The 24,019-nt window shown below is 45.0% G+C and overlaps 1 protein-coding gene across 1 annotated transcript; it reads left to right on the top strand.

Annotated features, from left to right (window-relative positions):
* The first annotated feature begins 6,892 nt into the window (after window positions 1-6,892).
* LOC121081763 (heat shock factor protein 5-like) lies at window positions 6,893-20,099 on the top strand. The gene is made up of 4 exons (XM_040580997.1): window positions 6,893-7,107; window positions 10,530-10,904; window positions 14,115-14,212; window positions 19,212-20,099. Exons 1-4 carry the CDS (start codon window positions 7,074-7,076, stop codon window positions 19,743-19,745), a joined length of 1,041 nt encoding a protein of 346 aa, XP_040436931.1. The 5' UTR covers window positions 6,893-7,073; the 3' UTR covers window positions 19,746-20,099.
* The last annotated feature ends 3,920 nt before the right edge of the window (window positions 20,100-24,019 follow it).

Raw genomic sequence — 24,019 nt, 5'->3', positions numbered from 1 at the left:
TGTTTTCCTTTTGCTTTCAGGAGTAACAAGGGGCATATAAATACTTAAGTACTTTTGGGTTTGGGACGTTTTCAGTAAGGAACACCTGGGGAACTAGTTCAGCTTCTTAACCTTAAGCACAAAGCAAGGAACAATTCCCCGGCTAGAGCTCAGGCAGAAGAAAACAGAGCAAAGAGGCAAAGCCGCCCAGCAAGCCCCATTGTTCCGCAGGGGGCAAGGTGAGGTCTGCGGAGAGCAGCAGGAGCCACAGGCAGGTGCAGGCAGCGGTGCCTGGCAGGGGCGGCTGCATGGGCGACATCGGCCCTGGAAGGTGGGAGATCAGCGGGGCAAAGGTGGAAATAGTATCTCAACAAGGACAGAGGAGTAGGATTAATAGCAAGAGTGGGAAATGAGGATAGCCACCCTCCTTCAGTTTACAACATCAGGAGAGCTGCCAAGATCTGGTAGGGGCAGCAATGCAGCAACTGGGGAAGCGAGGAGGGGCTGCGTAGCAAGGGAAGAGCCAGTGCACCTGCTGGGAAGGGTGCGGAGAGAGGGGCACATGCAGCCAGCAATTACTCAACTTCTCCTTCACAAGTAGAAGGGTCCTGGTGGCCTCTCTGTGGCCCTCATTAGCAGGGAGGGATCTGGGAAGCATGCAGCTAGCAAAAGAAAGGACAGTCCGCGGGAGCAAACCGTTCCCGTTCTGCTGAGCTCAGCAGCCCCAGGGAAATCTTAGTTGCTTCCAAAGCTTTCAGTGAGCAGGAGCGTGCTGCGGCTGGACTAAGGCTTCCAAACAGAAATGACCTTACGTGTTTAAAACCTGTGTCTCAGCCTGAACTTTCTTGCTGAACTCAATACACAGCTGACGGGTCTTTTTGTAACTTTGCTGACTGGGATATCATCAGTCAGGCACAACATCTGCTGTCGCTTAAGAAGAGAAGCTGTTCCAAGTGTCCTGAGGGGAGCAGACCATAAGAAATGGCTGCACAATGTCTAACCCTGTGTCCTGTTGCCAGTCGTGGCCACCAGCAGGTGCCTGGGGATGCAAAGCCTCCAGTGACACCTCCTGGTATGCACTCTTGCCACGAATGTGCAGCTTATGGACCTCTCCAGAGGGATTCAGGAAAATCTTTGCATTTAATAGCTCAACAGGATTTCCTGTCCAGGCTTTTACACAGTGTCCTCTTGAGATCGTGTAAATGGCCATCATTCATAGCATCCTACAGCAAGGCTTCCCACCAGTTTAACTACATATTGTATGAAGATTCACCCTGTTCTGTTCGGTGTGAACTTGCCTCCTGCAAGCTTCATTGGCTGAACCCTAATTGTCCCACAGGCAAAGAAAATAAACAATAAGCTTCTCTGGCTATTTATGCTTTTATATGCCTCTGTCACATCTTGGAGCTTTTCTGGGCTGAAGAGTCCTGGTCTGCACAGTCTTCCTTCACATGGAAGATACTCCATACCCGTGATCTTTGCTGTTCTCCTATGAGCTTTTTCCCACTCTGTCTTTATGAGATGAGGCAAATAAAGCAACACATTTAATAACTGGGTGCAAAATACATCTAAACAGTTTCTCAGTTTTGTTAGCAGCTTCTGCAGTCCTTGACAGTTGCTCCATCCTGAATAACTTCATATTATTTGTAAAGATTGATACCTCATCTGTCATTGATACCTACTCCTAAGTTGCTCGTGAAGGCGAAAAACAGCCTTCTGACCATTTACTGAACGTTTACCCTTATCTTCTGTTCCCTGTCTTTTACCCAGTTATTTAACCATGCAACTGCCTTCCTCCTTGTAATGTCTGAATTTCCTTAAGAGCCTTTGGTGAAGGACCTTGCCAAAAGCCTTCTGGAAAACCAGCAGTCAAGCCCCTATCAATATGCTTGTCAGCTCCTAGAACCTGCAGGTTGGTGAGACAGGACTGCTCATCACAAAAGCCACACGACTCTGGCTCAGTATCTGATATAATGGTCCAAATCTGCATTAGATACAAATTAAACTTCTAATATAAACCCAAAAAGTCCCAGACTTAGGGGGGCTGCCTGTCCTTGGAGTGAGAATGTGCCCTGGGCTTGGGGGGTGTCACCTCGGTACCCTTCCTGCCCCCCCCCCCCCCCCCCCCCCCCCCGCAGACTGCTCACCCATCAGACCCCAATTCACAGCACAGAAGGGTGCTGTCTGCATCCTGCTGACCCCACACCAAGGAACAGCAGGGAGTGAAATGAAACCGGTTTTATAGGGAGTGCAATGAAAGGAAGCAAGAAGTTCATCATCCCCCTTTAACAGGTGCTGAGTTTAGGTAAGCTGCTCTGATGACAGAACTGCTGTGCAGTTGGATAGCCACAGACTTCTGAACTTTGTGGAAGATAGGTCTTTGGTTTACATTTTGGTCACAAAGGATTTTTCTTCCCACTGAAAAAACACCTCAGTTACTTGTAATATTATTTAAATGCAGTCATTTTAGTACTGGCGAACACTGCAACAGACTGACAGCATGATAGTCTTAACAGGTCTATCCTGTAGAAATCTTTCTAATTTCTCAGAATATATTTTACAGTATTTCTTAGTGTAATAATATCATCTTAAACCTCAGCTTTTAAAAAGTTTTTTTTTAAAAAGAAAAAAAAATCCTGCCACAAAAATAGAGAATTCTAACATGTTTTATGGCAACAGTTTTAAATGAAACTGTTTCAGCATTAAAAATCCATTAAAAGTGGAACAAAACCTCCCAGCATAAAGACAATTATCTAGGGATTCAACTACTGAAACTGCTTGCAATCAGCTTATTTCAGTGGAATATCCTTTTTTCAAGCTTACAAGAAAAAAAAATTATTGAAATAAATCAGAGAAGTCAACACCAAAATTTCTCTACATCACAAAGCAATAAGGCAATTTAATATGGTATTAACACATGAAACAGAAGTTAACTATGCTTTCCAAAGATCACTTAAAACAGAACTGAGAAAAATGGGCTGATGATATGTTCTTAGGCTTCTGTTCTAAAATTGTCATGTTCCATAGTTTCAGATGAGTCAGCTGAGTAGGAAAGTTGGTTGTCTTGTACTGTGCTCGTGCTTCCAGACCTAATCCCATCCCTAATTAAAAATAGAGATTATTTGCCAAAATTTGTCAAATCTGAAAACAGTTTCGAGTTTAGTCTTATCCGACTTATTAGCAAAGCATCTAGGTCCTTCTTTCCTTCCTAATTAAGATGACATGGATAGAAATATTCAGTGTTTACTTGTGTTGATTCAGAACAAATTAAAATGTAGTAGTATGAGACTCTGTCTTAGCTGTGTTACAGGAGGTCTGGAGCTCAAAGATTTGTACTGCTATACATTCAATAAGAAAATAATATCCATCCTTCTGTACTAGCTGATTATTTCTTTAGCTAGAAAAAAAAATGTAAGAAAAATCACTTTTCTTCCAAAATGTTAATTCTCTAGGGAATGTTTTTCAACGGTTCTTTGTTATCTTCCTAACAAAACTGAAAATAATTACAGCAACACTTCTTACCACTCACAAATCGAACACGCATATAATCATGGTAAGAACAGTTATTTTCCAGCTTTATAGTATATATGTACATTCCTCCTATGCATTTAGAGGTGGACTTTTTCAGCCCAGGAAGGCTGACTGTACGTAGCATGTCTGGCCTTCTGCAAATTACAGGCTTGATAATGAAAACTGGTCACTTCCTCAACTAACCGGTAGCTGAACAAAAGCACACATTGATTTACATTTTCCAAGTGATGAAAAACCTGGTAAAACCTTCCAGGGATTAAGTGCTGCCTTTACTAACAGTAGTATGTCCTTGGATGGTAGTCAGGGTCAGCACACTGCATGGAAATGCAGCTGTCCTTGCCCTGACATACAGCAGACAAGCTAACAAAAACATTTTTGTTAAGCTCTGCAGAATCAGTTTGCAAAATGTGTAATCTACATAGTTAAGTTGGTCGGGTTTTTTTTCTACTATATATATGTATAAGCAAGGGAAATGTAGAAAACTAGGAGGTTATTACAAAGGGTTGGAATGGAGGTTAAGCACCGGCAGAAGAGGATTACGAATTTCTGGCAAAGGCCCACCTTCTCGTCTGTACAATGGACACACCGCTGGTGTCCCGCAGCAGGGAAGGAGGAAGAAAGCTAGCTGCAGAGAAAGGCACAGCTGTGAGAGAGGCAGACACCAGAGAGTAACTGCCACGGTACATGGCAAATAGGGGCGTGCGGGCTAACAGCAATCTGAGCTCACATGGGTGAAAAAGAAGGAAAGCACTGAGTCCATATGTCAATGACGCAAATTAGTAATAAGCTATTTATTCTTGCAGCTCCCATCACCTTTGGCTAATAACAATCTTTGACAGTAAAGTAACGATTAAAGTCCTCAGGACCAAATTTAACCCACTGACCAAGAAGTGGCAAATGAATCCGCTCTTGTGGCTGAAGTCAAGAATGGCCAGTGGTATGGAAGGGACCGATGTTTCTGTGTGTTAGTTTTAGGGAATCATGCTCTGCATTTCAGTGATGGACTACGTATTGCTGGCTCTGCCCTGATTGACGGATGATACACTAAAAACCTCACCTGTCCCACCATCAGGTAGTCATGGTCTTCTGGCACTCTTGCTGCACAGGGAGAGAGAAACCCAAATTCATTTCACTGAAGTAATGCAAAAGACAACCTCAGGAATGCCAAGAAGAATTTTTTGTGAAGTGGACATTTTTCTGGATTTTTCAGATTTGCATTCAATATGCTTTACTTAAGTTTTAGCTGTTTACACTGAGCAATATAATTCTTAATAAATTATTACCGAGGGGAAAAAAATTGCAAAGCCTCTTGGGAAGATGACAGCATGAGCTTACTAGAATCGTAGGCCATTAATTCCTTGGGTAAAGCAACATCCTTCTGTGGTGCTGGATTTTAGCTTTGATGACAACATTGACAAAATTTCTGCTTCTGGTTTAATTTCAAGTGTGAAACTCTGTTAAGCAACCCAATCCAAACATCATTTTCCTCACTTCAGCTATGCAGAAGAGCAGAGGGATTTTGCTTTCAGTTTAAAAATAGGAACAGTTTCCCATCAGTTTATTCAATTTTGTCCCCTTTCTGGAACCTACTGCGCTTTTACTTGCCTTGGTGGTTAGGGGCTGTGCTGTAAACCAAAGCAATAAGGATGACTTTAGTTAAAGAAGAGGTTTGGTTTTGTACCTTCTTGCTGTAAGAAACTATGGACTAGGATATTGTTTATTAAGATTTATGTTAAGCATAATGTAGAGACTAGGCGCCAGATATCCAGGATGCCTCTTGTGAAAAATAAGATAACCGCCAGATGTCCAGGATGCTGCTTGTAAAAGAGAAGATAACCGCCAGACAGAAACAAGACAGACGACCCCATATAAAGATATATGAGTAAGGGGTTAACACCTCCACTACATCCAGGATGCTGCTTGTAAAAGAGAAGATAACCGCCAGACAGAAACAAGACAGACGACCACATATAAAGATATATGAGTAAGGGGTTAACACCTCCACTACTTCATTAACACGAAAGTAAAGAGTATAAAAAAGGACTGTTTAAACTGCTCAGGGCGGCAGTTGGCGGAGTGCAGACTCCCCTGCCGTCCAGCGCTGTTTTTGCTCATATTCTACTTGCTATAATTAATAAAATTTTAATTGGATTATGATCCGTTGTGGTCTCAATTTATAACATTGCTAAGAAATCTTGCGACAACTCCAAGATAATGTATTTTGAGGTCACGAAACACACAGGTGCTCAGTCTTCTCACTACTGCCTCGCTTTGCGGGCAGCCAAGACAGAGGAATGTCATTTTCTTCTGCCACTGCTGGTGACCTGTGGGCAAGATGCAAGCAGAGGGAGAGATCACCGCACTCTTCCTTCCCTGGCTCCCTGCTCTTCTTTGCCTGTTGGTTCATAGCAGATTCCTGTTCTGCAGCGGTAAGGATGGCTCTGCTGGTTCCTGCAGCCTGCCTGCAGTCACAGCTGACAGCACAAGGCTGAGGAGAGGGCAGATCTGCACCAGTGCAGCTCAGGCACCGCCTCAGAGCTGTGCCAGCGCACAGTGCAAGCACTCGCAGTGACAAAGGTGCCGCTTTAAGAGTTCTAGTCTTTGTGAATAGAGCTGATCTTGTTCTTTTTCCCTCTCTCTTCTCTTCACACACACGCACCCCCCCCAACACCCTCCCTTAGCCAAGTAACATTATGGTCCCCAAAACATCCTGTGGCAATTAGTTCCCCGGTTTCCCTGTGATTAAGTACCTGATTTGATTTCTCCTATTTGAAATCCTCCATTAGTCGTGCTCGCCTCCTTTACACTAACTACAACTTTACTACCTATCTTTTTATACAATAACCGCCCCTCTGAAGATTCCTTCTTCAGCATTTCCTTCCGCTGAAGCTAGTTCTTACCCTCGCTGCTGATTTTCTCTGCCCCATTTTAACTCCACCTGGTCTGTTCTGGCGTGGGGATCAGAACTGCACAGGTCTGCGGGTTTTTAGGGCGAATGTGACACAATTCCCGATTTGTTCCGTGTTCCTCTGCACTCCTTATAAATTTGCTTTTCCTTTTGTGAACTGCCAGTGGTTTTTAAGCCGACACTTTGCAACAGCTGCTCTGCCGGCTGCATTCCTCCCGGCGGGGTACGCACCAGCCCGGGGTGCCCCCGGCACACGGAGCAGCTCCCCAGCCCCCCGCTGCCCGCGCCCCGCTCTGTCCCCTCCGTCCCCGCCCCCCTCCGTCCCCGCCGCCCGCACCCCGCGGCAACCGCGGCGGCCCGGGCAGGTCCGGCTGCTCGGCAGAACCCGCCCCCGCCCCGCCCCTCCCTGGGATTCGAGGTTGTGTCACGTGGCGCTGCGGCCCCGCCCCCTTTCCCGCGCGCCGTCCCGGGGCGCCGGGCAGTCGTGGCGGGGCGCGTGTTCCCCGCTCTGCCCCGTCTGCAGCCGCTTTCCACGGCCTGGCGCCCACCCGCGCCGTGGTTCAAGGACCTCCAGGCTGCCCCCGGGACGGCTCCGCGCTGGCAGCGGGGCCGCCCCGAGCTTCAGCCGCCCGGTCGCTCACGGAAACTACGGGAGATGCTGGTGGCAGCGGAGCTGAGGGGCCGGCGGGGTGAGGGGACCGGCGGGGCGGAGGGGGTGGCCGAGAGGACCGGCGGGGGGACATGGCCCGGCTGAGGGGACTTGGGGAGCTGAATGGACGGGGGGAGCCGAGGGGACCGGGGAGCCGAGGGGGGCGGCGGGGCTGCGCGGGAGCCGTGGGGGGCGGCGGGGCCGCGCGCCGGGGGCCGAGGGGGGCGGCAGGGCCGCTCTTTGGGTGCCGAGGGGGGCGGCGGGGCTGCGCGGGAGCCGCGGGGGGCGGCGGGGCCGCGCGCCGGGGGCCGAGGGGGGCGGCGGGGCCGCGCGGGAGCCGAGGGGGGCGGCGGGGCCGCTCTTTGGGTGCCGAGGGGGGGCGGCGGGGCCGCGCGCCGGGGGCCGAGGGGGCCGGCGGGGCCGCGCGCCGGGGGCCGCGCGCGGCGGGCAGCGCCTCGCGGCGGGGCACGTGCCGTTCGGCGCGTGGCGGGGGAAGCGGAGGCCGCGCGGGCGGCGGTTGAGCGCGCGGCGTTGGTGCCACCTACCGACAGGGACGCGTCGCAGCAGCCCGTCCCCGTCAGTGCCGACACCTTCCCCGCCAGACTGTGGCGGCTGGTCAGCAGCCCGCGCTGCCGCTCCGTTCGCTGGGTGCCTCCGGCCAGGGGCTGCTCATCAACCAGCCGCTCTTTGGGGGCGAGCTGCTGGGCGCCGGCATGGGATTTCAAAATCGACGCTCTCCTGAGGGAGAAGGGTTACCTGTCCTTGCCGGTGGCATCTCAGTTCACCTGGTGTAGGGAAGCTGTTGTTGTTTATGCGGGTAGATGTATTTCAGGCTGCCTGTAGACTACAGTGCAGTCTCCGTTGCGTACTCCACTAAGAACACCCTTGCCCGATCTCTGTGGAGCTGGCACAGCTCTACCAGATGCACCTTACTGCTTCTTGCCCTCAGTAAGGATGCCCATCAGTAGGGATGCTTAATAAGCTGTCGTTAAATGTGTGTGGAACAGTGAGTCATGTGACGTGATAACTAGAGCATCCTGTTAGTTTTGTGCAAAGGAGGCAAGACCTGGTAGTAAGATTTTTGTCAGTTGTCTCCTGAAAGAGAATGCACAAGCTACGTAGTTTTTAAAACGGATTGCATGAGTAGGTGAGAGCTAATTAGAAAATAATACTGCTGAAAAGCCCTAGAACGTGTTTTGTTTCTTTCTAACCCTCTTTGAGAGGATCTGAGTTTTCCCAAGACAAGTCTGAGCCCTCGGGATTATTCCCCACATTTTGTATCGGCCCGAAAGCTTTGTAGTTGGCACCGTGTAAGGAAGATGTGAATATCTGGCTTTGCAGTGCTCTTGGGCTGCTCTAACTGTGGGCTGCTGCCAGAAGAGCACTCCTGCTTCCCGTTCCCTTGGTGGCATGTTAACTGTCATCTTCCTTGCAGCTGATACAGCTACATGTTGGTTCAGCGCAGTGATCGGAGAAGACTTTAACAGCCCTTTTGTGGCTGGCTCTTGCACCCGGGTGATGCACCCCATGGGTGCAGAGCTCTAAGGTGCAGTGTGGGAGAAGCGGCAGGACTGTGCGACCAGGAGAAGGGGAGAAGCAGTTGACGGTACTGCTCTCTGCAGCACCGGCTGGCATTTAGAGCAGAGTCGGGTATCCCCATACTCTTGGTTACTGTGTCGGGGTAGGAACTGTCACCTAATTCAAGTGGTGTTTTCCGTGATGTGTGTGGAACTGCACGTGCAATACCAAGACAACAAAATGAAGCATTTGAGAAGGGATGGAACTTATTTCAGTAGGGAGGCTAGGAAGCATTTAAATTAATGATTTGATGTTAACGTCGTTTAGGCTAAGATGAGTCATTGCAGACTTCAATGACATGTGGTTTGTCTGATGTAATGCAGACCATTGGTAAAGGAAATTATTAGAAAGAGATGACTTTTTCATTTTTTGTCCTCTGTGTTTATGGCTGCAGTTTCAGAGTTTTTGCTCTAGGAGTCTCATTTTCTAGAAAGACAGAACAAGGAAAACATTGGGGTTTCTATGCAGTCAAGTTCTGACAGGCTGACAATGCACTGTGCGCTCTGTACTGACTGTTTAGGGGCACGTCTTTGCTGTAAATGTGAGGTGATTTGATAGATAAGAGATACTTGTGTTTGCAAAGCGTCAGTCTGTTCCCAGTGTCTTGCAGAGTGTAACGCTCTGTTAAACATTCAGGAGCAATTCCTGGACAGCAACTGGAGGTTGGTAACTTGGCATCCCGTGGTGTCTTGTTTATGTGTTAGAACTAGATAGTCTTCATGTCCCTATCCAAAGGTAAAATATAAACAAAAGGATTTTCATACCCCTGTACCTTCTCTGTTTATAAATGGTGAAAGTACTGAACAGGAAATAAACAGTCCTATACATTAAGTCTTAGCAAATCTTCAGGGTCAGCTGGTATTTATTTAGTGATTCTTAATGGTTAAATGTGAACGTGCAGAATAATGACTGTATGTTACTGATTTCTTGAATTAGTTCTCATCAGAGGAGTGCAAGAGGTAAATGTGAGGCTATTTTTAAAAAAAGTCCTTTTGAGCGAGAATTGGAAACTACGGGTCTGAGAAAGCCTGGCTTCTAGATCAACCCTATTGACGTGAACCGTCCTGAAACTCGTAATTCTCATGGCTAAATGCAATCCTGCAGGGGAGTCACAAGTGCTGTAGTTCTGACAGAAATCAATGAGCACAGGCGTTTGCGGTGTTACTGTCAGTGTTTCCACAAAGTCACCAAAACAGAAGTTGAGCTGTCCTGGTATAAAAGCAAATACCATTTCATGAAACAGTAACTGTCTGAGAGAGGAAACTATAAAATAATAGAGAAGAATAAAAGGACTATCTAGGAAATAACAAAATGGCAAAGTCTGGGATATTTTAGTCTGCACTGAACTAGTTGAGCTGACTGAGAAAAAATTGGCTTTGAAATTTTTTTCTTGACCAAATAAATGACTTGTCATAAAGTACTTGCAAAGTCCTTTGGAGGATTTTGACACTGCCCTTCCCTTAGCTGTTTGTGAGCTGTCAGTAGTGGAGTTTGGTCAAATCTTGCTTTATGATGTCCCTTTTTTAAAATGTATTGTCTGATTTAACACACCGTACTTTCAAAATTGCTTTTGTTTGGTTTAGTGAGTTACTACGCATTTTGATTTATAGCGCATTTCTAAATGTGGGTAACTCCTTACTGCCAGTTTAAGGAGATTGAATGCTACGCAGACACCTCTGTGTTGGCGCTTCGCTCGTGTGCCGCACAGCAGTTACTGCATGCTCGGGTCTAAGAGTACAGTCTCCTTTCTGGGTTAAGTATGCTGGAGCAAAGGCAGTCTTCCCAAATAATGCTGTAGAGCCTTGGCTCCTCATATTGCCTTTCTTTGCCTGTGAAAACTCCTTTCCTTAACACTTGTTTCACTTTATTTTGTACCCACTGCAGGACTGCTGACTGTAGGACAGTTTCATCAACTTTACGGTCAAGGTGTTTTCTCTCCTTACTCCTACATGGCAACCTCGTGCCAAGCCCCCAGCACTTTACCAGCACAAGGATTAGCTCCGACTCCAGTCCCTTCCACTTGGATCCAGCAGGGACCACTTGGGTTGCTGCCAGGGCAAGGGGCTTCCCCAGCTTTTCCAGATAAAGGGGCTGCCTTTCCTGTACTCCAGACACTTCCAACAGGAGCCACGTACACGCTCCAGCCTGTGGCTTCTCTTCCGCCACTTCAGCAAGGGACCCAAAGCGTTGCCGCATCCATTGCAAATTGCAGCAGCTCTGCATCTTCAGTGCCCTACTCACAAGCCTGCTATCCAACAGGTATGAAAAAAAATTTCTGCATTTGCTTTTCAAAAATGGATTTTAAAGTGAGACTTTCAAATATTTTTCTACAATACTCTGCCATGTGCGTATCTCAAATGAGAATTAGAAAGTGTCCAGTCTAAAAGGAAGATGGACCTTTAAAGCAAAAGGAGTTTCTGTTTGGTATTCGTGTCCTTCCTCCAGATTTTGCGTGTCCCCTGGTGATTTTCTGGATAGCCTTTCTGTTGAGGTGAAAGGGCGAGGAGAAGAAGATTTGTCCAATACTAGTCGGTGTGAGGCTAAGTTTCATTTTTGTTTTTTTAATTAAGCAAAACTTGGACAATGGTATTAAAGCACTGAGACTTTGTTAAGAAGTAGTATCGTAGGCCTTGGTCTCATGTTTTTCCAGGTTGAGGTTTTAAACTCAAAGATCAGTCAAACGTATTGTGCAGAACAGGGGTCCTCAAACTTTTTAACCAGGGGGCCGGCGCGCGGATTAGGTGGCAGGAAGTCATCTGCGGCTGCTTGGTTTCCCCCTCCAACCCCCGGCGGGGGTGGGGGTGGGGTGGGGGTTCTGTAAATCCGGGGGAGCGGATTGAGGACCCCGGGGGGCCATATCCGGCCTGTGGGCCGTAGTTTGAGGACTCCTGGTGTAGAATATTTCATTCTGCTCATACTATTTTTGTATCTAATTTTTTTTTCTTGCCTAGCTTCTTTATGTTGTATTTTTTTATGCACTGAAAACTAGAAAGTACAAAAGTCTTGGTTCCTTTTTTTTTTCTAAATTATTTCTGCCGTAATTGTCAGTCTCACTTAATCACTCGATTACAAAATAAACCAGTCTCACTTAAGTGTTTTTATTCTTCAGACGAGGTGTTGCAGCAAATTACTGTTCTTTTCCTTGCCCTTACCTTGAATTGGAAAAATCACATGATCGGTTATTTTCTGGGGAGTGGTGGTGTATTTGTTGTGGTTTTGTGGTGGGTTTTTTTAATTTCCCTAAAACTTCTGAAATTCAGAACAGTGACTCTTTCCTTGAACAAACTAAAGCTCAGTTATTATCCTTTCCTTCTGCCTGCTCCTCCTTTGGCAGCCGCACCTTCACAGACAGCTATCTATCCCTGTTTAGAAATCCTACACAGTGAAATCATTACATCTTTTGTGCATGTCTTCTGAGACCTCTGCTGAGAACATTTCAGACAATAATCAACAGTTTCCATAACGTCATTTTTGTCAAGGAAGGGTTCTGAGGAGCTGGGCATTTCTTGTAGACACACTTAAATGTTTGAGACAGGCAACTTCTGCGACGTGCTCCTTATGCAAAGATTACTGTGGTGGCCAGAGTGTGGAGCCTGCCTTACCAGCTGCTAACTACCAAGTCTTCTCCCAGGAGCAGGTGTCCTGAGAATCACAGAATGGTTTGGGTTGGAAGGGGCCTTAAAGATCAGCAAGGTCCCACCCGCCTGCCGTGGGCAGGGACACCTTCTGTTAGACCAGGTAGCTCCAAGCCTCATCCAGAATACTTGCTTCATTAAGGTGGGAGGTGGTCCCCGCTTTGTGTTTCTATTGGTTACAGAGCACAGGCTGAAACTCATCATGATGAGTTGTAGTTGTCTCTGTCTCAGCTAAGGCCCCAGCCCTCTCCCGTAGTCAAGGGAAGGAAAGGGGCGTCTCTCGGTTTAGAGTTTGTCTTGGGGTAAGATTACTGGTGTCCTGGAAGTGCCTGTTTTGAGGTACTGCCTGCAGGGGAGCTGGGGGAGACCAGCGTAGATTTAGACATGAATATGGAGATCTCTCTCACTGGATGACGCTCCTTTTGCTTTAAGTTGAAAGGATAGCTTGGCTATGTTGCTCAGGTAGAATCTTCTGGGGTGGGAGGTGGGTGTGAGAACGCAGTGAAAACATACCAAATTTTGCAAGGTGTAATCAAAACTAAAATACAGAAACGTAGGGGATCCGAGGCGTTTGAAACCTCCAGTGAATTAATCAGCGTTTCTGAGAGTGTAAGTGACATTTCACTGGAGTATGATAAATCTTTTAATTTTCACTTTCACTCTAGGACTGTCTCAGTGGTTTTACTTCTGTGCCTGTGTATCTCTTAATCTCTCCGCTGTCCTTTCTTCTATATATTATACAGAAGCCGAAAGTGGTTTCTTCAGATGTCCACATGAAAAAGTCTGGTTTCCTTCATCATGAGAGCACAGCAGCAAGATTAGTTTGTTTGGAAAGTGATAGTTAACCTTAAGATACGTATTTAGTAAGTGAGAGAACTAAAGAATGTATGTTCAATCTTAATCTTGGCTCTTTTCATTTCACTTTTGAAGTCCCATTCAATGAAATCAAAGTAGAACTTTGTCAAAAGATTTCTTTTTGTGTGTATTCAAACTTGTTTGTTAACTTCCGTGACAAAAAGATTTCCCTGGTTTTTCATTATGATTCTTATTGAAAAGTCAGTAACATAAAATATGCTCATCTAAGTCTTTTTTTCCCCACTAGCCTTAGACCATAATTAGTTTAAGGATTTAGTTCTGTTTACTTTCAACTATCTGCAAAACCTTTGACACTAGTAGAATCGGGTCAAAGAAATGCGTTGAAGCTTCGTTATCTGAGAGTGTCTAATAATGAAAAATGAGTCATGGAGACCATGTGAGACATATTAGTTATTGGTGCCACCTGACAGTGCAAGTCCAATCGCGCCTTTTGAACGCATCTGTGCCTGTAGGGTTCATTTACATATGAAAACCTTTCTGGTGAGTGGTAGTTTAGGAGTAGTCATGATATTCTTCTGAATGATACACTCTCGGTCAAGATCATTCATTTTCTTTGTAAGTCTTAAAATTCACATGGTCACAAGTGTGTGTGCGTGTATGAACACCTAGGCTCAGCTATGTGAATATGCTTTCTGTGGTGTATTGTGACAAGAAACTCAAGCAGCCAGATCAAAGAGGTGATATTAAGACAGAAAAGACTCTGATTATGAAGTTTCTGCATGTATGTGTGTGTTTTACCAATTTTACAATATATATTTTTAATATATCTGTACATACCTTAAAATAAATATTTTTAAGATTAAGAAATTGATCTTAAAATGACTTGGGAGGTAACAATAAATTTCTGGAATGTCGTTTACTGTGTGATTATTGAAATGTTTAATCAAAGTAAGCAATAGAACTCTGCACACCAGACACAGGTTCCGGCAGTCTGACAGCTGTGTTTGAATTCTTGCAGCCACACCGCAGAGCTGTTCAGCAGCAGCCCACACAGATCCTCTGGCTGGCTGTGCTGGTCCTGCTGCTTCAGCGTGCACCCACGACAGCTTTGTCCAGGTGAGCGTAGCCTACTGAAGGGAGGTGAAAGCGAAGGAGGCTGTATGAATGAACTGCAGGTTTGTACACTTGTGAAATTAAGGATATAAATTTGAAAATTGATCTGCTTGATAAAGTGAAAGTGATGTGTTTACAAATACCTATTTCAAAGAACCACTGAATGTTAAACGGGTAGTTTTGTAATTCAGGTTAGGTTTCAGGGTAGCTATGCTAGTGGGTGTCCTCATCAGTGGAGAGTTTTTTTGCTTGACTTCACCAGAATCACTTTTAGTTAATGAGCCTGCATTTGTATTGGAAGAATGTTCTTGCCTGGACAAAAAGAGATTCTTTAATATTATGAAAATACTGAGAAGCAGCTCCACTTCTTTGTCCCGGACAGCTTCCTGCAGTCCTGAGTTTCATTTGATGAACGAGAAAAACTAAGGTGACTTTTTGGAATGGGCCCCACCTCAGAGATCTCTTATTAAAGATAACTCCAGTACTTCCTGTAAATGCTTTATGTAATTCTAGTGGAAACTGCACCTTATTTGGAGGGCCTGGCTTATCAGATATCAGAAGATCTGAAGTAAGAATGCAAGAGCTTCCTTTTTTATTACAGCATAACGCATATACTTTTTTTCCCCTCACAGAGGACAAGCGAAGCGAGTTATGCTTATGTGTGTTGAAAAAGGGATTGACCTACTCAAGCTTGATCATCCAGTTTCCTGTCTTGCAAATTCAACCTCTGTCTTTTATTCGTGACTTCTTTTAAATATAAGCTTATCCAAGATGGGCAGGTTATGGCCAGGATAACACGTTAGTGTAAGGCTATAAATAGCCAACAGCCAGTCATGCCGTCGATATTGTAGTATTTATTTTTCACACCGTGCATCTTTGTCCTCTCACTTTCATTGTGAGCTGCTTTTTTCATCGAGGACGTGAGGATCCATCCGAGCGATGGGCAGTCACAATTAAATAGCTTATCTCGGAAGGCCGAGATCCATGGGGTAGTAAATCATTCCAAAGGAGTTGTCAAAGGTGGTGTTGTGGCTAGACTGAAGGATAATAGACAGTGTCCAAAGGGTCTAGTAAAAAGCAGTTGTTTGGAGAAGCAAGTCCGTGGGCAGTGTGTGGAGTCAGAAGAGCTTTAGGCCACTTGCTAGTGGTTGCTTTGTTTCCTGGAAACCCCCAGCAAAAAGCTGCCGAGCATCTGGGCAGACTGCGGGAAGGCGATCCTCTGCGTGAGAAGGCCAAAGGCGAGCAGTGCCCTGTATCAGTTCCACCAGGTCAGTAACCGGCTGTCCCTGAGCAGGGTAACACAGCTATCGTACCGCGTGGATCAACGGGACTTGTAGAGATTTCTGAGTCTTCGCATAGCATAGGTCATTTCTCCTGGAACGTGGTGACAGGCCGTGCAGGTGGTACAGAAGACAGCAGTTTGCCTGCGGTTCTTGCTGAGCTGTGGGGAATAATCGGTTTGCCTTTTGTGTGTTCTGGGGCATATACTTCCCCAAACGTCTGCTGGGGGATGTGGCAAGCTGCAGTATTGAGCATCCTGCCCGGCTGGTGTATCGATCATCCATCAGTGACCACTTGCACAAATCCTCAAAAGCGGTAAAATTCATCAGCCCTGGCTGACTAAGCATTTTTATTGTTCTTCACAAAAAATAGAACTATTGCATGGTGTATTTCCTATCGTTCCACTCAATACCTTCCACCAGTTGCAGGAATTCAGTGCGATGCTGTTGAAGCGTGGTTTGCGGGGCGTTTTGGGCTGTTTGGTCCTGCTGTGTGCTGCTAGGTAGGAGTGGCAAAGCCTGTACGAAACTGCTGGACCAGTCCCGAAGACAGTGAACCGTGTCGGCGCACTAGCAGTCAGCAAGCTGGTTACCAGCCCCGTTTCTGTTGGATCCAGACGGTGCTCTGTGGTCTCAGAAGGAAAAGCGGGCACTCTTGGACAAGGAAGCCTAAACCTTGTGCTGTTCCTTACTGGGTCTTGCAGAGAGCATCACTTTTAAGCTTAGGAGAGATTAAGACAGGTGGAGTTTCTGGGTCTCGGAGGCCAGCTGCTGGGCTTGTACAGTACGCACCTGAGCTGCTGAAAGTGTTAGGTGACCCTGACTGGAACATGGGCAGACCAGGCCGGTAACTAACTGGTTGGTTGGCTGCAGTTTGCTCTCCAGGAAAAGCTGCAGAGAATTACTGCGTGGAATGGCAAGGGGATATAGGTGGTTATACCCAGACATGGTTGGCTGATGATGGTGTATCTCACCAGGTTTCTGAAATGGGGGTTTCAGAGGTTTGTATTACACTCTCATCACAGTTGGTTACAAAACAGGGAGCTCAGGTACAACTTCTTACCCATTTTTCATTTGGGTTCTCTTAAGTGGGGTTTGGATTAGTGTGATGAATCAGTATCCTTGGGTAGGAATGAGTCTTTTGAGAGACCTCCTGCTGTCTTCTGCAACAGCAGTGCTGGCAGCTCACAACCATTAGCTCAATACTTCCCCGCTGCTTTATCATAGATGTGAACTGAGGCTACGTACTGGATTTCAGCGATATTTTTTTTTTTCTGCCCCCATCTCATTGTTGTGGGTTTTTTTAATAGCAGCCCTGCTGTTTGATTATTGCTATTATCATGGTTATTAAGCTGTCAGTATTTCCTCGTGGAGCTGAAGCAAGAGGTAACAGGAAATGGAAGAAATAAACGTGCAAGAAAAAAGAAGAAAAACTTTCTGACCTTAGTTTGCTTTTATTTGTAATAAGGAATGATAATCAGCCATGTTATTTCAAAAAGAAATCAAGTCTGAACTAATTCCGATTGCCCAAGCACTCAAGCCAGATTTGTGTAGTCCTAGCAGTCCCTGAAAAGGTGTGGTTGTGCTTTAATTCCTGTACACGCTATGCTAATCTTATAAGTGAAATGCCCGTCTTCTCTTTTACCACTTCTGCTAAGTCAGACCATTTTTCTTCTTGAGCTTGCATGACCAGCAAGCTATTAGTCTTTCAGGCCCTGACTTCTCAATCTTTTATTGGTTTTCCTTGTTTCGTTGCTGCCTCCCCCCATCCTTGTCTGTCATATCTTCTCCAGGTGAACTAAAAGGATTTAAATTGTACCTTTGTGTTGCCACTTTCTCCTGTTGGAAATACATACAAGATCCTGTAGTGCATCCAAGAAGACAATATGTGCTATAACAGCTTCAAGCTGAGGTCCCCTAAGAAGAGGCAGAAGAAGATTCAGTATGGGTGGGTGGGTTGGTTGGTTTTTGGCAGGGATGATCTTATTCCTGGGCGGTTTGGTAACCCAGATCTTAAAATCCTGACTACTTATGACAGTAAACAAGCAATGCAACAGAAATTAAACAGCTTGTTAACATTTTAAAAAAATAGAACTGAAAAAAAAAATCAAATGAGGGGAATAGTGTTTGAACCTGTCTCATAAAAACATAAAGGTGGCTTAGCCTTTAATGAAAAGATTTTGCTTAACCGAAATTTCTCAAATTCCAGGTTTTATTTCCCCCTCCGTTTCCCCCCACCCTCCACAGTTTGTGGCTATCTACAAACTGGCACATCTACACGAATCCACACTAGGACTTGCCTTCACACACCCAGAAGACGGGATCTCATCTCTTTGTGGTATCTCCATCAGGGAGAGACCAAGTCCTTCGCTGGCATTTGATCTGATACGGCTTTCTTAGTAGGTGATCCTGTAGCTTCCTGTTCTCTAATTTACTCGTCTCTGGAAGTAGCTTTTCATTAACCATGACCTCAGCTAAAAGGTCTAAGGATAGTCGGGCACTAAGGACTAATCCTTCATGCTGGATCTCTTCCAAAAGAAGGCTGTATTTTAAATAGACCTGTTTCTGTTCAACATCATTGTATGACTTGTATTTGTCAGAAGAAATGACCCTTCTAGTGTCCTTCGACTGAGTCACCTCCAGAAGAAGTAGCAGTACAGACACTGGCTGTTGAAATGCCATCTATCATTTCACTTGGGTGGGAGTTGCTGCTTTTGAAAACCTCTTTCATTATCTTCATTCTGTTTTAAAGGTTATTCGATATATATGAATGCTACTAAAAAAAATCATCACTGGATTGCTGATTGTGTCCTGTCGTCCTGTGATGTCATTACAGTGAAAAATTTTAGTCGTGTTCAGACCTGACCTGTGATGGCAAAGGCAGTCTCTGTAGGTTCTACAAGAAGTGCTTCTGACCTGAAATTCTGTCAGGTTTTTATGCAGATTGATGCAGACTTTGAGTTGTGCCTCTGTGGGACACTGTCATGACAGGAGAGTCCAGATGTGAGGCTGTGACAGGCAGGGCAGTTTTGCAGTATTTGCTTTCACCGGTATTTGAACTGCCACTCATTCTGGGACTGGGGCATCCCTGGGGGGCACCCCTTGTGTAGATGTGCCTATGGACAATCGCTTGAGGAGGAAAATGGTGTTATTGGCTAAGAAGCGGTGAGTTCCTCAAGTTGTGTTGTCCATATGCACATTTACAGCATATGGACCTTTTTCTTTTGCTTAAAAATGTTGTGGTTTATACTGGGTTTATACACAACAGGAATGCTTGAGTTTCAGAAGGAACTGAAGGCAGGTGGATTTTCTCTCTCATTTTCTATTACGTATGTGGCACGTGAAGAGGGTGGTTCTAGTGTACCCCCACAGGTCCTACTAAGACCAGAAGTCTCTGATTTGAATGCTTGGGTATATTTAACACCTGCAGTGCAAAGGGTGTGCAGACAATGCATCTGCAGGCATACACCAGCTCCTGGTAAGTAACCTTCTCTCCAGGATAGACCATGACTAGAAGAAAGGAAGTGTGCCAAGGGCAAGGTGGTTAATGAAAACCAAGAAAAAGTAGTAGCTTTTTTTTTTTCTTCTGGTTAAACTTGCTATTTTAACTGAGAATAACAGACAATCTTTCAAGCTTTTGGATAAATGGATAAACAGAATCAATACACATCCTGTCATGGTAATTTTTGATACAAAAGTTCACTGTATTTTGTTTTTTCCAGAATCCTCCAATGCAGTCATCTTACGAAGCTGAGCTGATGCCATCTGACTGGCTATGTAATATATCTGAAGAAAACCAGAAGGCAGAAGTCAGTCTTGAAGCCACGTTTCAGGTTGCCGCTGAGGTGCGTTCATCATGCAAAGCTGAAAAGGTGGAAGTGGCACCTGCAGAGAGCCAGTATTCAATCCTGGAGTTTAATGGAAATCAGGCACTGCCTGTTAATAGTTACGCACCTTCTTCAACTGAGGAAAGCCAGCGGGAGCGTCTCACTCCTGTAACTTCAGACACATCATTTCTGGTGGAAGCAGGTGGAGCGCTGGATTTGTCTCCATTACAGCCTTCTGACATTCTTTGTGCTGCCGATACCACTCTGTCTATAGAAACTGCTGCTAAAATACTACAAGAACTTCTGACCACACGGGAAACAGATGAAAAACGGAGCAAAGAACCAGATCACCGCCCAGCTGAGTTCTCCCTCATGTTTTTTCAGGAAGAATTGTTCAGTCCAGAGCAGGTAAGGGGTAAAGGGAGGTAAACCAACATCTTTCTTGAGCTAACTATATTTGATAGTAATGCTAGGGTCTGGACCGATAGCTTTTCAATATTCTTGCCTGCTTAAGAACCGAAGGCTTCTTTAATTAAGCTTTTAATGGACAGTGAAGGGTTTGCTTGGTAAAGCAAGATATAAAAAAGAAGACGGAATGAAAAAGTATCCCATGTTCATGAGCATGACATGTGTCAGCCTGTTGGCCAAGTTAGGGTGCTCATTTGCATGGGAAACATGCGTAGTGCAGGTGTATTCGTGGTGATGAAGTGGATGCTTTTTTAGGTTGTAACATACCATCTTTAATCTCCAACAAAGAAGAGTATTTTGAGAATTGCCACTGGAGGCAGATTTTTTGCATAAATTTAGATAAATGCTTAGATTGTTTCTGGTAAATAGTTGTTAAGTTCTGTTTTCTGTGGAAAGTATAGTTTATTGACATTTGACTGGTATAAAGCATCTTCATCGGTTTATACTTTGTGATGTACAACAAGTTGTAATTGTACTTCAGTCTACCTGTACCCGGTCTTCCTGGTATGTAAAATTGTAAGTCTCATGAGGAGTGAGGGGCATTCTAGATGTTACTCTGTTAAGGCAGCAAATGCATGCTCTGCTTTTTTTTTGGTTTTGTTTTGAAAACAAAGTAAGCTCAGGAGATTGACTGCATCTGTTTCTGCTGCATGAGACCTACCTTGCATGTAGGCAGTCAAAATTTCATTTTTGTGTGTGCATTGAAGCTACTGTTTTATTGTTCTATCGGTAGCTTGACGCCTTCACTGAAGTTTCTAGATCGGAAATCATCAGCTGGGGCAAACCTCCCATTGTTGCTTTCAGCGTTACAAAGATTAGTCATCTTCCTCTCGGGTATCTTTCTAGAAAGGGATGTGTATTCTGATCAAGCCTCTGCATAGCTCAAGCCTAGACTAGACTGTTCTGCTCGGTACTGTGTAGGGAAGAGCACATCCCTGTGCTAGTGCATAGAGTTGGCAGTACTCCTTAATTGGTGCCCACTCATTATATTAAGTGTTGACCGCACTTTAAATGTTGTCAGTTTCGAGAATTTTTGAATTGCATTTTTAGAATCATAGGTTGTCCCTTGTTGAAGGCCTTTGGAGTCCGTGACCCGAACTTCCTTGTCAAGAACTGGGGGAATTAAGCGCATGAACCACGTAGTTGTTTGGGAGGGAGGTTTTGTGTATTTGTGAGAATCCTGATGGTGGTCCTGGACTGTAACTGGTTAAATAACTGGCCTCATTTTTTGAGCAATTGAAGAGCAATTCAGGGACTGTTCAGCATTTTGTTTGACAGATTCCCTCTTTCTGTTAGAACTACTCTTTAACTAGTCTCCTCCTCCCAAACTCAGGAGAGGGAAGGTTAACTTAACACCCTGCTTGTCCAGAGCCTGGGGTCATGGCAGGTGCAGAACTCTCCAGAGGAGGCTTCTGTGCCTGTACTCCTCACATCAGGCTCCAGCAGAGTTTTCTTCCTCATCCCTGAATCCGGAAGCACTCAGGCTTTCAGTGCCTGTTGGTACCGTGTGCTTTAGAGCAAGCTTGTGACAGAATAGTGGGCGTGCGCAGAAGACTGCTCTGTTCCTCTCTATACGAGCAGAGGGGGAGCAAATTCCTCCACTGTTCGTACAAGAGCATCAAAACAGCTCTGCTGGGTCAGATCAAAGGTTTGTCTTGCCCAGTGTCAAGTCTCAAAACAACAGCTGTAACCTGATGTGTAGGGAAGAGCAAGAACAAGGCCCGCAAACAGAGCAGGGCATTCCTGCTTATACTTTCCAGCTACTTTCAGCCCGAGGCCTTGCCATGATACTGTGTACTTCATCTTGGGTTTCTGCTCTGTGGGCTGAAGTCAGCCCTTGAAACTGTCGGTTTTAGCATACGGGACCTTTTGACCAAGCTGGTACTTTGCTGAGGAGCTATTCCTGCACGAAGAGCTTCCTTTTGTGCGTGGCTGTTAGTAGTTTCATGTGATGCTTCCCCATTTCTGTCTCAGAAGGGACATTCAGCTGTCATCCCTGGCTGCTTACTGCATGTCACTTGTGACTTTCCGCATCGCTTATCACAGCCGCCTCAGTAGTCGCCTTTCCTGACTGTACAGCCCTGCTGTAGCTTCCTCTGCGTGGCAGCTGCTCTGCACCTCTGGTTAGCGTTGGATTTGTTCTCAACTTTTCTAGTACATCCTCTTCTGAAATGAAGAGAACATTTTTACAGTGACACAAAGATGTTTGCTGTTTTGTTTTCTGTTTCGTTCACAGTGTTTCCCAGCACTTAATTACTCTTATGACCAGCACTGAGCCTTGAACTGTCTTCCTCATAGAAGGAATTGCACACAGAGGAATTGCATCGATTTATGGAAATGAGGAAACCACTGGGAGGTATAATTGCAGGGCTATGTAGCACACTGGCTTCTGACATTTCAGGTTGTCGTGCTGTCAGCCAGGCTGTGCCTGCCATGGGTTAACAAACTTCTGAACGCTGCCAACTTAGTACCAACAATTATTATGAAACCAATATTTACTTAGAGTTGGTATTTACAGTTGTTGCAGCTTGTGCTCGGCAGGCTTACTGAGTGATTTCTTTTACACACACGCACACCCCCAATGGTGTACAGTACTATTTTTGTAATAATAAACCAGGAGTTTTAACCTATTTAACTTCTGCAATTAGCTTATGTCCAAAAGTCGTCCTGTGCTTTCTTACTTTCTGCCACCGTTTCTTTTTTCTCTCTCATCACTGCTCAGGACTAGCTTTGTTACCGCTGACTCCGAATGTACACCTTGATGTCAGAGAAGTGTCTTGTAAAAAGCCAGTATTTTTGCCCTTCATTTCCCCCTCTTCTAGATACTGGCATCAACATGAGATAAGCAGCACGTGCTGTTCCGATGCTGAGTTTAGAATTCACTGAATGCATTTGCTGTCAGGGCTCCTCCCGGACCCCTATGCCAATGATACAGGGTAAGTGTAGCCAGATCCGTGTGTGTTATTCTTGGAAGAATGCAATGTGGTGGAAGGAAAAGTGGGTAAACAATAGTTTTCCAAAATACTCTTGTAGTATCCAAGCACTAGACAAGTATAGTCACCGAAGCACAATGATTATTTTAATACCTTTATTCCTTTCTTCCCTCATCAATACTTCTGAGATGATGTTTATTTCACTTGTTGCGGTAATTAATTTTGTGATTAAATTAGTAGTGATGTAACATAATCTGGGCTGCATATTTCTTTGCAACTTATGATTGGTTTACTTTAAAGCTTTCCTATGACATTGCTGAACTGTGTCAGCTCTTAAGAGTAAAAAAGCCAAGGATTCAGAATTTTTAAACGTAACTTTTGTTGTCTTCAACTGGTGCTGTGTATCCTCATGCCAAAGGTTTGAAAATTGATTTTATAGACTTTACAATAGCTCATGCATTCAGTCCACAGCACGGCCAGAAATATAATCAAAATGATTTTATGTGTTCTTACTTTCTTATTTTTTCCTATAAGGCATTTTTTCTTTGCATAAATTTACAAAAGGTGTATGTTCTACTTCAAAAAGACTGAGTTTAGGAACAGATTAGGAATCTATGTGTCCATATAGAGGTAGACAAGTTTTCAATCACCACTAAATATTTTATTGCCTTTTTTTAAAGCACTAGATTTTCAAAAGTCCTGCTGAAACTAATGGAATGAAATGCTCTGGCACCTGGAAGAAAGCTATTAATAGCCTTCCCATTTCCTTCCCCCCCTTCCCCCTCCTCTGTGATTTCTATCATTTGCATTATTATTCGATAGCTCCAAAACTTGAATGCATGCATGACAAAGACGACAGTGCCACTTCTTGAATGTTAAGGGCTGTGCGAGTGTGGGTGATACAAGAGGGTTTCTACTGTAATATCTTGGAATGGGCGTGTTAAGTTGAAACCTTACTTGTAATTCTTTACGAGGAGTCACTTGTCTTTACTGGTTGGAAGGTTGGTTAGCTAAGAAAGCCTCTCAGTTGGCTCCGGGGAGACTGAAATTAATTCACTTTTTCTAGGGCTGAAGCTAGAAGCAAAAGAATACTATATGAACATGAGAGAAAATACATACTGAAATGATGGTGCCGAGCCAGAATAGTTGAGTGCTTCCCAACAATTCCAGAAGCACTGATAAGCGTTAAAAAAAAAACCCATCACAATTTCTGTGGCTTTGTAATGCACTGTTAATGATAAAGGAACATACAATTTTGAATATTATGTTCTTGACCCCTTCATCATTGTGGTGATCGTGAGA

The sequence above is a fragment of the Falco naumanni genome (assembly GCF_017639655.2).
Source record: "Falco naumanni isolate bFalNau1 chromosome 3 unlocalized genomic scaffold, bFalNau1.pat SUPER_3_unloc_1, whole genome shotgun sequence".
NCBI classification, from domain to species: domain Eukaryota; kingdom Metazoa; phylum Chordata; class Aves; order Falconiformes; family Falconidae; genus Falco; species Falco naumanni.
This window is presented reverse-complemented; position numbering and strand designations above follow the sequence as displayed.

What these genes read in the sequence shown, in the direction of transcription:
- LOC121081763 (XM_040580997.1), top strand. Translation starts at nt 7,074, where the DNA reads ATGCTGGTGGCAGCGGAGCTGAGGGGCCGGCGGG. An exon ending in GGAGCTGAGGGGCCGGCGGG is followed by an intron (nt 7,108 to 10,529) that starts GTGAGGGGACCG and finishes TACCCACTGCAG; the next exon opens with GACTGCTGACTGTAGGACAG. An exon ending in CCCACGACAGCTTTGTCCAG is followed by an intron (nt 14,213 to 19,211) that starts GTGAGCGTAGCC and finishes TGTTTTTTCCAG; the next exon opens with AATCCTCCAATGCAGTCATC.